At 29.7% G+C, this 12,706-nt stretch overlaps 1 protein-coding gene and 1 long non-coding RNA gene across 2 annotated transcripts in view; one reads left to right on the top strand and one right to left on the bottom strand.

The window, feature by feature from the left end:
• The window catches only part of LOC127289757 (S phase cyclin A-associated protein in the endoplasmic reticulum), a 29,559-nt gene extending 26,523 nt beyond the window's left edge, over positions 1–3,036 (top strand). The window contains exons 14-15 of the mRNA XM_051317884.1: positions 1,711–1,884; positions 2,042–3,036. Coding sequence (XP_051173841.1) covers positions 1,711–1,884; positions 2,042–2,116 — 249 coding nt within the window. The 3' untranslated portion in view covers positions 2,117–3,036. The remainder of the gene's footprint in view (positions 1–1,710; positions 1,885–2,041) is intronic.
• LOC127289780 (uncharacterized) overlaps positions 205–12,706 on the bottom strand; it is a 36,071-nt gene continuing 23,569 nt past the window's right edge. The window contains exons 4-6 of the long non-coding RNA XR_007844217.1: positions 4,484–4,633; positions 864–1,515; positions 205–539 (exon numbers count right to left, since the gene is read on the bottom strand). This is a non-coding gene — a long non-coding RNA (uncharacterized LOC127289780). The remainder of the gene's footprint in view (positions 540–863; positions 1,516–4,483; positions 4,634–12,706) is intronic.

Raw genomic sequence — 12,706 nt, forward strand, 5'->3', positions numbered from 1 at the left:
TTTTCACCAACACACACTCAATGATTCACATTCCACTCAGATGCAAATTAATATTGATTTTAAAATTTGAAAAAATAATAATTCCATTTTCTTTTTTAATATTAAAATTTAATAACAAATAAAAAAAGTGATTTTTAAATTTCCATTTTGAGATAACACAAAATTAAAAGAATTAATTAATTTTAAAAAATTGAAAATTAAAATCAAAAATTAATTTGCAAAACACAAATTGACATTTCATTAAGTTCTAAAATAATTTCCAAAAAATTAAAATTAATATATTTGTATTTTAAAAATTTGAATTAAAAACACTAATTTACTGAAATAATTAATTTCTTTAGAAATTAATGATATTAGTGTCGCTATAGTATTAAAAATTTTTTTTTTTTTTCACTTGCCAATCGCGGATTCCCTCGACGGAGCGATGGCAGCATCGCCTCTTCTGGACCAGTACCCCAGTGGCCCCTCTTCTATGCGGGGAGACCGGGGAACTATGCAGGGGCTATGCTTTCTCTGCATCCTCCTTCCTGTCCTTCAGTCTGAAAAAGAAAAAATTATTTAAAAATTAAAAACAAAATAATTAAAATTTTTCATTTATAAAAAAAGAAAATCTTCTTTTTTCTTCTCTACACAGAGAAAAAAAGTTAGCCATATTAGCTAAAATTTAGCTATTTTAGCTAACCCTATTTGTTATTATATGGACAGCAATTTTCGTTAGCTAATACAGCTAAAAATTAGCTACTATAGCTAAAATAGTTTGCTGTAACAGCTAAATATTAGCTACTGTAGCTAAAAATTAGCTATCCATATAATAGCAAACTCATTTTTCTCCGTGTATAATTATAAAATAAAAAAAATCTTACCGTGGACACCCTTCGCCCATGCCCGATCTCCATCCCGAAGCGGCACTCGAACGGTGGTTTCCAAATTGGCACAAAACACTCACTCGCGAATTTTAAAAATTTGTGAAACACTCCCGAAAATATACTGATAAAATTAAATATACTTTTCTCATCGAACGAACGCGGTTTTAAGAAAATTCGACCACTCCCGACACCGCATGTGTAAAAAATTAGAATGAATAAAAAATACAATATAAAACTGGGAAAAATAAAACGATTTAAGATAAATTTGAGCACTCGCGAAAAAAAAAATTATTCACGGTTGAAAGAAATTGCGCAAACTTTTTTTTTTCTTTTCCTAATAAGGATATGTTTCTTGTCCACAACATTATAACCTTCAGTTTCTAAGACACTTGTTTTTTTTTTTTCATTATATTAATAATCCTTACAGTTAAATTTCAAATGAACTCCTTGCAGAAACAGGTACATTATTTCCTGCCATACGGGTACATCCTGCTTGTTGACTTTGGTGCAGGTGGACTAAAGTTTTCTTCCACTTGTCGTTCGTTCATGTCTTAAACTATTTCCGTTTCACCTGGGATTGTCACATCGAAAACCCCATAAGAAGCATACAATTAGATTCCTTAGTTCTCACGGTCCACGCCAACACTTCCTAATAACATTAAAAAAAAAAAAAAAAAAAAATGTTAAATTAGTCAATAATAATATATTATAAAAAAAGTTTTCGTAAAAATATAAAATTATTTTACAAATAGAATTTCTTTTATATATTTATATTTATTTTTTCTATTTGAATTCAAATAATTCTGTTTCTAAATGAAAAAAAAAATAAATATTTTTATTTCAGTTAATTTTGCAATCAGCTGGCGCTGGTCCAAGTGTTCTCCAACAATTATGTACATTACCATTTCCATTTTATGGAGATCCACGACTTGCTCAGTCGACACTTCCGACACTTTTAGCGGCCACACATTGCAATTCTGAAGCCAAGTCAATTTTATCTTGTGAGCTTTCTTATCAGGTATGAGAGACGATTTTGACTTTTTTTTTTTTTTTTTTGAAAAAGTTTTTTATTTCTTTATTAATCAGCCCATTCCATTTGTTGCGAATAGTTTATTTATCTTAAAAGAAACTCTTATTTTATCTCAAATATATATATATATACTTTCATTCCACAGCTACTTGAAGAGTACAGAAACTCTGAGGAAGGTAAACTAAATTCTCTGGTACGCTTGCTAAAAGAGGCACCCTAGTCTAGAACAAGCGAATCGTTTCCAGTTTTAAAAGATTTAATTAGTTGCTTAATTTTCGTCAGAGGTAAGTTAAGAATTTTGAACCGATTATAGTATTAAATAATCATTTAAGAAAAAAATGTTATAAATACAAATTATTTTTTACGAATTAAAATTTTCGAAAATTTACATTTGAGATTTATAAAAAGTAATTTTTCTTTAATATATATATATTTTTTTTTTTCTTTCATTTATTCGAGTTTAATTGAACATTATATTTATATAGAAGTAATTAAACTTGCAAGATTATAATTTAATTTAATTTAATTTATTCATTTAATCAAGTCTCAGCAAACTCAGGGCCGGTACCTCGAGATAAATTTAGTTTTATAATTAACAGTTTTAAAAGTAAAGAGCAAAAGTAATTTTGTTTATCTTTATTGATTCATTTAATAATTAATTATTTATTATATATAGAAGATATAATTTTTCTTTATTGAAAATTTCTATTAACAAAAGAAAAATTGCAAAAAAAGAGTTTTTTTTAAAAAATGTTTTTCTTTCACATGGAAAAAATTATAATTCAGTATATTTTACAAAATACGGAGTAGCGGATACAGCTCTTTACGAAACTGAGTTTTGTAAAATGTGATGAATATTTTCGGATAAACTACAGAAATTTCGTTGTTTATACTGAATATTTCTGGAGTTAATCCTGAATATTTCGTGATATTTTACAACACTCAGTTTTGTAAAGAGCTATACTGTATCCGCTACTTGGTGATAGTTCTATAAAATCTGAATTAATTTTTTCCGTGCAATTGTTACTTTTTGTTACTTTACTTTTATTAGTAAACCAGTAATTAATAATTACTTTTTTTTGTATTATTGTTATTAAATTACTTTATTGGAAATGAAATAAAAACATATGTTTTAAATTATTTTTCCTAGATTAATAAATTTAATATATATTTCAATTCGAATTTATTTTTTACGAATGAAATAATTTTTAATATAAATATATTTAATCGGATTTATATGTTAAACAAAAAATTAATAATAATAATCGGCTCTTCGAAAATTTAATTAATAAAATAACTTGGAAAACAAGTTATGTTTTATATAGACTGATTAACTAAATTAATTTAAAATTAATTTTCACACGAGATGTAATTGAAATATGATTAATCATAATCGCTTACGCATATTAACAAATTTTGAATGCTTTCAAAATCATTCAAATTTCTAATTTAATTAATTATTTTTATTATATTTCTTCTAAAAATTTAATTTTCAAAATATTAAAAATGGTTTTGTGTGAAAATATATAAAAAAAAATGATAATGTGAATATATCAAACTGATATTATTGAAATACCTCTAGATTGTATTAAGGTTTTGATAAATATCTGTAAATTAGAATAATTTAGAGGAAGATAAAAATCTGTGGTATAGTATATCGTTTTAAATGATTTAACGTTCGAGTCATTGAATCTTTTCAATTTTCATTTCAAATGATATAAATAATTTTTAAAAAAATATTCGCACTTCAAGCTTTAATATTTCTTTGTACTTATAAATAATATTTTTAGTGATTTAATTAACAATTTGCAAACAGTTACCAAAAAAAAAAAGTTGAATCTTTTGTATTTCGAAAAAGACTAATATAGAGATCAATTATTATAGTTCGCTAATTAGTATATTTAAACCGTCTAATATAAAATTAAAATATTTTTATATTATAAACAAATAAGACTACTATATATATATATTTATTGTTAAAAGTGATGAAACAAATGTAAAAACTTTTAACAATAATCCTATTTATCTACAAAATAATAATAATTTATGTATATATATATTATCAATAATTTAAAATTATTCCTACGAATTTATTTTTGTAATTTTGGCATTCGATTTTGTTGCCATTTTACAAATTAGTTGTATGTAAAATATTAAATTCTCAAAGAGAATTAAATTTTTTGTGATAATTTTAGGATCTATTATAATAATTGATTTGCAATAATTTTTTATATAGACTATAATATTATATATTTTTACCTGAACATTGTCTCTATGTTCTAAAAGATTAATGTCTAATGATATGTTTTTTTTTTACATTATCATCCTACCTAGATTAATTTTCATTAAAAATGTAAATATATTGAAATTTCTTTCGTTAATGTATATTCTTAAAAATAAATAAAATAAAAGTAATCAAATTCATTTTATTGTTTCCTAATAATAATAACCACCAGTTTCTCCGCGTTAAAAATAAATTAGAATTTTTTTTTTTTACTATTCATTCAAAAATCGCAATTTATTTGCTAAATTTCTAAAGTTTCCATTAATTAAATGTTTTAAATATATATAATTAATGAAATTTTACCTTAGATTATTTGCACATGGTCGTTGAGAAGTGGAACTGTGTCCGTTATTAGGAGAGATTGAATCGTTGATAAAAAGCTAATTTTTCAAGACACGTTTGACCACATATATAGCGAAACGTTTAAAACTCTTGTCTCGCCTACGCATCTTTCTGAAAATAAAAAAAAATAAAAATATAATAAATATTATTAAATATTAACAAAATTAAACATATTTCTAATTTTAAAAAGGAAGGATTGAAAAACAAAATATATATATTTAGGACTTTTCTAAATTTAATTTTTTTTCAGGGTGTTATTTTTTTTTAAAACTAACTCTCGCTATACGTCTTTCTCTCTCTCTCTCTCTCTACTTTTCCAGAAGAATTTATATAAGAAATCTATATAGGCACACTTTAAACAGCTGTTTCAGTCAAAGTCTTCGTCTTTTCCGTTCTTTTTTTTCATCTTGTTTTATTCCATCGCTCTTATCTCTACTTTTTTTTCAAATGACTTTTGACTCCACTTGCAGGGAAACCCATTACTCGACACGCTCAATCGTAAATTTTAAAGTGTCCATTTTAAAAGTTTATAAAAAACCATTCAATGAACACGTGCGGATTCCTCTTCAGTCTGTGAGATAAACGATGCTTGGAATTTGGATAGTTCAAAATATATATATATATATATATATACATTCATTCCTGGTGTAAGAACAAAAGAATTTTTTTTTCTTTTCAATATTTTTTTTTTATGCAAAATTTTTTTTTCATTTCTTATTAATTATTTAATTATTTTTTATTTCACAATGATTAACAAAAGTTTTTGAATTGCAAAATTTGAAAAGTAGAAAAGAATTGTTTTTTTTTGAAGAGCAGATGGTGGAAAAAAAAAATGTTACCTGGTGCGTTGACGAGCCCATATATATATATATATAGGCTGAAAACGGACCTAACCGGACAGGACCGTTTGGTTCATCGTTGGGTGTCGATCGATGCTCATTCGCGTAAAAGGGTGGGTGGTTAGAGGGAGAATGGATAGTTGCGGGGTGACGATGGTCGGGGGGTTGTAATAAGCGTAATGGATATAGCACCCCCGCAGGCATACTCTCGTTCCTCGGCCATTCACACGGGGAAAAAGGGTTGCCATAGTATATAGTAATCATTTCAATGCGGGAAGAGTATTAAACTCTCGCTCTCATTATTCTAATATCTCACCTTTCCATAATTATTATTAATTTCAATCATATTCTCCTCAATGTCACTGTCACTTTGATTTATTATCCCCCTCCCCCCTTTCCTTCTGTAATAACTAATGATTATTCACTACCTCTCTTCATTTCATCTTATAATCCAGATTTTATTTTCTTTCCTCCACGTTCGATTATTCACTACTTTAAAATTTTTTTGTAAATTAAAAAATTAATTTTTTTTTTTCTTTCTTTCCAACAGATTTTCGTATTATAATTGACAATAATTCCCCCAAGGTTTGTGTAATTACAGCCAATTAAGCCCTTTTCAAAATGCAAAGGATGACTCTGTTATTTTTTGTTTCAAAAATTCTGATTCTATTTTAAGGGCAACATTTAAATTTAAGTATATATATAAGAGTGAAGGAGGAGGAGGAACGATGGGATAATGGGAATGAGAGAAGAGAGCGCGGATGAAACCTGATCATTGTTTGCAGTTCAACCCCCGCGTAACCAAAGCATCCATCGGACGAGGCGAGCAAACACTTTCGTGGATCCACTGATGGGGTCGGCTGCATCACGAATTTCCGACAGCTAGGTCGCGCAGCAGATGAATCTTCTTCCCTTCGTATGCGGAACAGGGAATTTGTGTTGTATATGTAACCCGAGCATTTTGAGTCCCTCAAGAGCAGGGAGGAATCATATTCATTTTTTGACCCTATCCAAGTCAATGTGACTCGATGCATTCAATTCCCACGACATTTCATTCATCTTATTTTTTATTGCACCAAACTTCTTTCTTTCTTCAAAAAAAATTTTTTTTATAAGAAAGTCATTTTTTTCAAGAATCAAAAAACAATTTTTATTTATAGAAAAAACAAAATATTTAACAAATTTGTTTGTCTCATATATTGTTTTCTAAACTAATTTTTTTTTTTTAAGGCCCAAATGTAAGTTATAAGACACGTGCGACTTGACAAAACCCCGCACTCAATTCTCCAAAGGGAATCGATGCACCCTTCCCGTCACTTTTTTTTTTCCATTCCTGTCCCACCATTTGTTTATCTTCTTTGGACTGAAGAAAATAAACACTACGTCGCGGTGTCTCTTTTATAAATATGTGTGGGAGATAAAAAAAAAAAAACTAAACAGACTCCGGTAATAAAAATGACAAAAAAAAAAAATATTCTTTTTTTTTTAATATAAAAAAGTCAATTAAAGGAAAAACCAATCTGTTGTTAAAAAAAAGCCCTCTTATCGAAAAGTTCAGATGCTTCTGAACTCATTGAGAAAAGTATTCCATGGGTTCCAAATAAATAGGGAAAAAACAAGAAGAAAAAAAAAAAAAAAGAAAGAAATCCCGCTGACAGGGGCGCGGCTCATGATTGCTGTCGCATTGTGCAATTTCTCGTCTACACCGAGAACCAAGCATTGTCACGCACGACGTTGAATACTCTAGAAAAGTCAGTTTCGAATGACGTGGGAGGGACCCACGGGGGTAAAATACTAGCAGGGGGCAAAAATTAAACCCCAGAGACAATAGGTCAAGCGTCCATAGAATCGGAAACACCAAACACGCCCTTCCCTTATGTGACTTCTATATATCTTTACGATTGCCAACTTTATTCTTTATACTATATATATATATACCCTTAAACTTTATCATCTACTTTTTATTATAGGTCTACATCTTTCTCTATACTTTTTTTTCTTCTATTCTTTTCACTTTTATCTTATTTTATACACGGAAAAAAAGAAAAAGTAACTTTTACTACTTTAAAAGTAAAATTGGACCTGTCCGAAGTTTCTGCGCATCTCTGGCAACTTTTACTCCAAAAATAGTAAAATTTACTTCAAAAATAGTAAAAATTACTACGGAAACAGTAAAATTTACTACAGAAATAGTCAATTTTACTATTTTTCGAGTAAAAGTTGCCAGAGATGCGCAGAAACTTCGGACAGGTCCAATTTTACTTTTAAAGTAGTAAAAGTTACTTTATTCGTTTTTCCATTTTTCTCCGTGTAGAAAAGGTGTGGAAATTTTCTGTTTTTTAATTCAATTGCGAGTAAAAAAACCAGCAAAGTGAAAATTTGATGCGGATCTGTAGAGTCTGTTGTATAAAAATTCGGTTAAATATAAAAAATTTTTGGTATGAAAATTCGGTTCAATATAAATTCTACTAAAATTAAGGTTAATTAATTTAACATTTAAATAATTTTTCCTTATAAATTTCGAAACTAATTTCAAGAATTCATGACCTAGGAGGGGGGAACCTCCCCTCCTAAATTTTGAGGTTATGTTCGTTTCAAGGCTCTGAATATAGCCGCAAGTCCCCCCCTCCCTCCTCTCATTTCCCCTCCTCCTCCAAAATGGCCTAAATTTTGAGCTTATGTTCGTTTCAAGGGTCTGAATATAGCCGCAAGTCCCCCCTCCCTCCTCTCATTTCCCCTCCTCCGCCAAAAATGACCTAAATTTTGAGGTTATGTTTGTTTTAAGACCCTAATAAAGCAGTAAGTCCTTCCCCCTTTCCTCATCTCTCTCTCTGTATTTCCCGCCAAAAATGACATAAATTTTAAGGTTATGTAAATTTCAAGACTTTCAATATAGCCGCAAGTGGAGGTGGAGTTCCCGCCAAAAATGACTTGAATTTAAAGGTTATGTTCGTTTCAAGACTTTTTAATAATTTATTGGTTTTTAGGCAATTTCATTGAAATTATTTTTAAAAATAATTTCTTAATGTCGATTTTAATTTATTTAATTATTTATTTATTATTAATTTAATTAATTTATTAATTAAAATTTAATAATTTTAATAATATTTATTCAGATTTCAATGAATTTGTAATAATAATTATTTGAAATAGGTGGTTCATTTGGAAAAATAAGATCAATGGAAAAAAAAATGATTAAAACAGGGGAGTTGGCGCCCGAAAATAGAAAATATTTATTAGCCCTAATTTCCAATGAAATCAAATATTTTTTGACTAGGGTAAATGTCCCAATTACTGTGATGTACAACCCAAGACCAACTTTAATGATAAAATAATAAAGGTGTAAATGAAATAATGATTTAATTCTTTTTGTTAAATCACTATTAGTGTCTATTAAAATAGAAACGATATTTTAAACTTGAAGAAATAACAAATATATTATTAAAAATATTAACTTTTTTTTTGAAAATGGCATATGCTGGTATTACTGCAAGTTTGCATGAATTACTGCGCGAATGGTGTGCACTAATTACTGCAACGCTAAAAGTGTTGATTTAGAGTTTATAGGTTGACTGGATAGACCACAGTAATAGCAGCATGAGAAAAATATACGCATGCTCTAATTACTGTGATAGGTTCAATTGTAACTTGAATAAATAATTTGATAATAGTCGAAATATGCATCATTAGTGGATATAATATCAAATATCATTTGGAATAAGTTTTAAAGTCATTTTGAAACAGTTTTATGTTCTCAATTACTAAGTTTTACTAATTTTATAAAAATCGCAGTAATTGGCGCATCAGCAGTAATTCATACACTTACCCTATATTCAGTTGTAATTTTTAAAGGATCCATATTCTTGATTCAAATAAAGTATAGACAATTTTCACACCAAAATCCTTAATTTTAAAATGAATTAAAACGTAATTTTTATGTTAAATGGAACAGACAGAGATCGAAAATATAGTCAAAATATATATATATATATATATGTATATCGATTAGCTGAGAAGTAGACAACTATAAAGGAAAAGTTGACTTAAAAATCAGCCCTTACTTCCGATTTGACGTACGTCAAGGAGGAAATCGCTCTTCAAGTTTAAATCGGGTCAACGGATATGTATTCGAAGTCCTCTCCGCATATAATGGTGAATAGAGAGATAACAACAAGAGACACGCCAAAAAGGGAGATAAAATATGAGAAAATGACAATAAGAGCAGGTACAACTTATTGAAGGATGATTTGATGGGGGCGTTGGGGGATTTTGAAATGGTAATACTCGGCTAGAAATTAACGTAGGGTGACACATAGGAGTGCTTTTCTGCTATTGTCCTTCACAGTCGCACCCTTCGATTTCTTTCTTTTCTTTTTTTTTTTGCTTGACGAATGCGAAAAAATTCAGATGTGAAATCTTCATTTCCGTCGTTGAACCATCGACTCGGAAGAAATACTTCCTGGGGACTAAACCTAGTAAGTTCCCTCGGTTCCGATTCGACGACCCTTTTTACACTCTTTTTTTTTACGCGCGAGTCACTTTCCAACTTTTTTCTCCGCAACCCTAAAGTATATATATATATATAGGAAACGCGCAGAGGCTAACTCGATGTTGGTGGTTTGAAAGAACGGTCAGGATTCACCGGAAGCTTTTATTGTTTTACAAGTTTACTGTGAACATAACTAACCTGAAATTCCCTTCAAATTGATTCAATTGCGTATATTTTCTGTCCTTTGTGTGTGACGCTACATACCAAGTTCACGAACCTTTCAATTCAATTACTCCGCCATGGTCAAAACTTTGCAATACACCTATCCATATAATGAATTTTAAAGTTAGGAAACAAAAATCAATTTTTAGAATTGCGGAGGACTTTTCAAATTGCATACAATATATATTAATGGAATGGAAATTAATTTTTTCCAAATATCTTGAAAACTTGATCAAATTTATTATAGATTAAAAAAATTGAATAAAAATGACTTTTGTTGTTTCATCAAATATATATACGCTCTCTAGACATCATGATGATACCCCTAAACAGTAACCCCTGAGATACAATCAATCAGTTGATCAGTGGACCTTGACTATGTCCACATTGCCCGCCCTTACCAAAAGTCTGTCCTTCTGTCTATAAATATATCTGTCTCTGAGTATATCAGTTCATAAAATCCACACGTAAAAATTATAGAAAATATAATGAATATTTAACATTTTACATATATAATTCCGTAATAATAAATCAATATTTTAATCAAGGTTTCAATTTCCACTTGATTACCATTAATCAGAAAAAAGTTTTATCATAATTCATTATATTGCGCATTTACACAAATAATGAATAACAGTAAATCTAAATAAAAAAAAAAAAATAGGAAACAAAATAGATCTTCTATTGTACGACAAAAAGAATTCCAAATAGAAATAAACAATGCAAAATTTCGAAAAAAGAAATAGAAATAAAAAAAATTAATGTTTTGCAAATATTGACATTAAGACAAGATCAGTTTCAATTGAATTTTCGTATGGAGACTGAATCGAGACTCTCATAAATATTGATCATAAAAGCATATCCTTAGCGAGAGATATATATATATGTATACGATCAGCTTCCCTTGGGAGACAAAATTGTGTATGTGTATTTACTATTTACCTTCAACGATTGCGGTTAATTACAACACTGGCCGCCTCTATTTGTATGTCAACCCCTTCTAAAGGTTCCCTTTGGGATCAAGCGAGTTAACTCCTGCGAACTGTATATTTTCAAAGATGCTCTTCATAATATGAATTATTTTATAAATAAATTAATAGAAAAAGATATCTTGTGCAATTCTGATGAAAATCACAAAATATATTATTATAAATTCCTTTTAGAATTCATCCTCGAGAATAAAAATACAGATATAGTGGAATAAATTTCTGATGAAGCAAAAATATAAACATCAACTATATATGATAACAAAAACTATATATAGAGAAAACTATCTATATTTTTCATATATACAATTGCGTCATATACATTGACATATTGTATATATATATAAAAAAAATAACAAAAGGAAAAAAAAATAAAGACTTGAAAAAATATTCCCAACTCCTTTCATCAGTAGTGATTTCGACTCTTTTTCTATTTCCTCTCTCTCTCTTTCCCTGTCGTCTCAAACCACCGCAACAATTGCGTCGACCCCATTCCTCCCTGTGTTCAATGCGCGACATAGATATGCTTTTAGCGCGCGGGGGCAGAACGTTGCGTTTCCGTATACACACGCACATTCGAAACGTGTATCGACTTCTCACATATAGCCTCGTATACATATAACACCTCTAAAAAAAAAAAAATCTACTCATGGGATTTTGTGAAACATACAAGAAGTAGATGATGATGATGAGAAACATCAGGGGTGAATTCTGTAAGAAACAACCCCCACAGACCAAGGGGTTCTTTCAAAAGGAGAGTGTCTTAACATTAAGAAATTTTATACAGATGACGATCTTTTTATAGCTAAAAGGTTACGACATATTTCCAATACTAAGAATTAGTAAAAATTACTTTTCATATCGCAAAAAATCACAATTCGAGAACTTGTTGCAAAAAAAAGACACCATTTTTTCAACAAATTTACAAAAAGACTGCGCCTCGATTTTATATACGCTCGAGTGTTCTTAAATCGTGGAATAATTCTGTAGGTGGCCAATTGAACGCAAAGTGCAACATGTTCAAAAAGAGGGCGAATGGTACAAGGCACCTGTACCCCACTTGTAAGCATCTCTCATACATAGTGGGCTCGAGGATCATGATTAAAGCATCCGTCACAATGCACCCAATGCCTTCAATGCGCACATATATGGGGTCCAAAGCCAACTTGGACATTTGGTGTCATTGTCGGCCGAAAAAAGTAGGGGGACACTTTTCTCCTGCACCTAATGCTGATTTAATCAGAATCATGGGGTCCTCTGGTCGAGATGATCCACCCCTTCGACTTCCATATATACAGTATTCACATGTATTGTATGTATATCTGTATGTATATTTACATATACATATATATCGAAGAGCGCATCGAGCCATATGGCTGATATACACGCCGATTATTACATTACGTATGTAGGCCCAAGAATAATAATGATAATGAAAGGGGACTGAACTCCAAATTTATTGACGCTGCTTCGCCTCTCTATATATATGCATGTTAGAGTAAATTTTCGGGCAGCGTTGTTGCGCTTTTGAGAGACGCCCAAATTGAATTCATTATCGCGCCCTGCTACTACCATATCCCCATCGTGGCCCGTTCTGGACCTATGAACTCGGCAAGACTTTGTTTGGTGGCCGCACCTAATGCAATTC

The sequence above is a fragment of the Leptopilina boulardi genome, unplaced genomic scaffold, assembly GCF_019393585.1.
Source record: "Leptopilina boulardi isolate dan_hultmark-lab unplaced genomic scaffold, ZJU_Lbou_2.1 LbouV2_51, whole genome shotgun sequence".
Lineage (NCBI taxonomy): Eukaryota > Metazoa > Arthropoda > Insecta > Hymenoptera > Figitidae > Leptopilina > Leptopilina boulardi.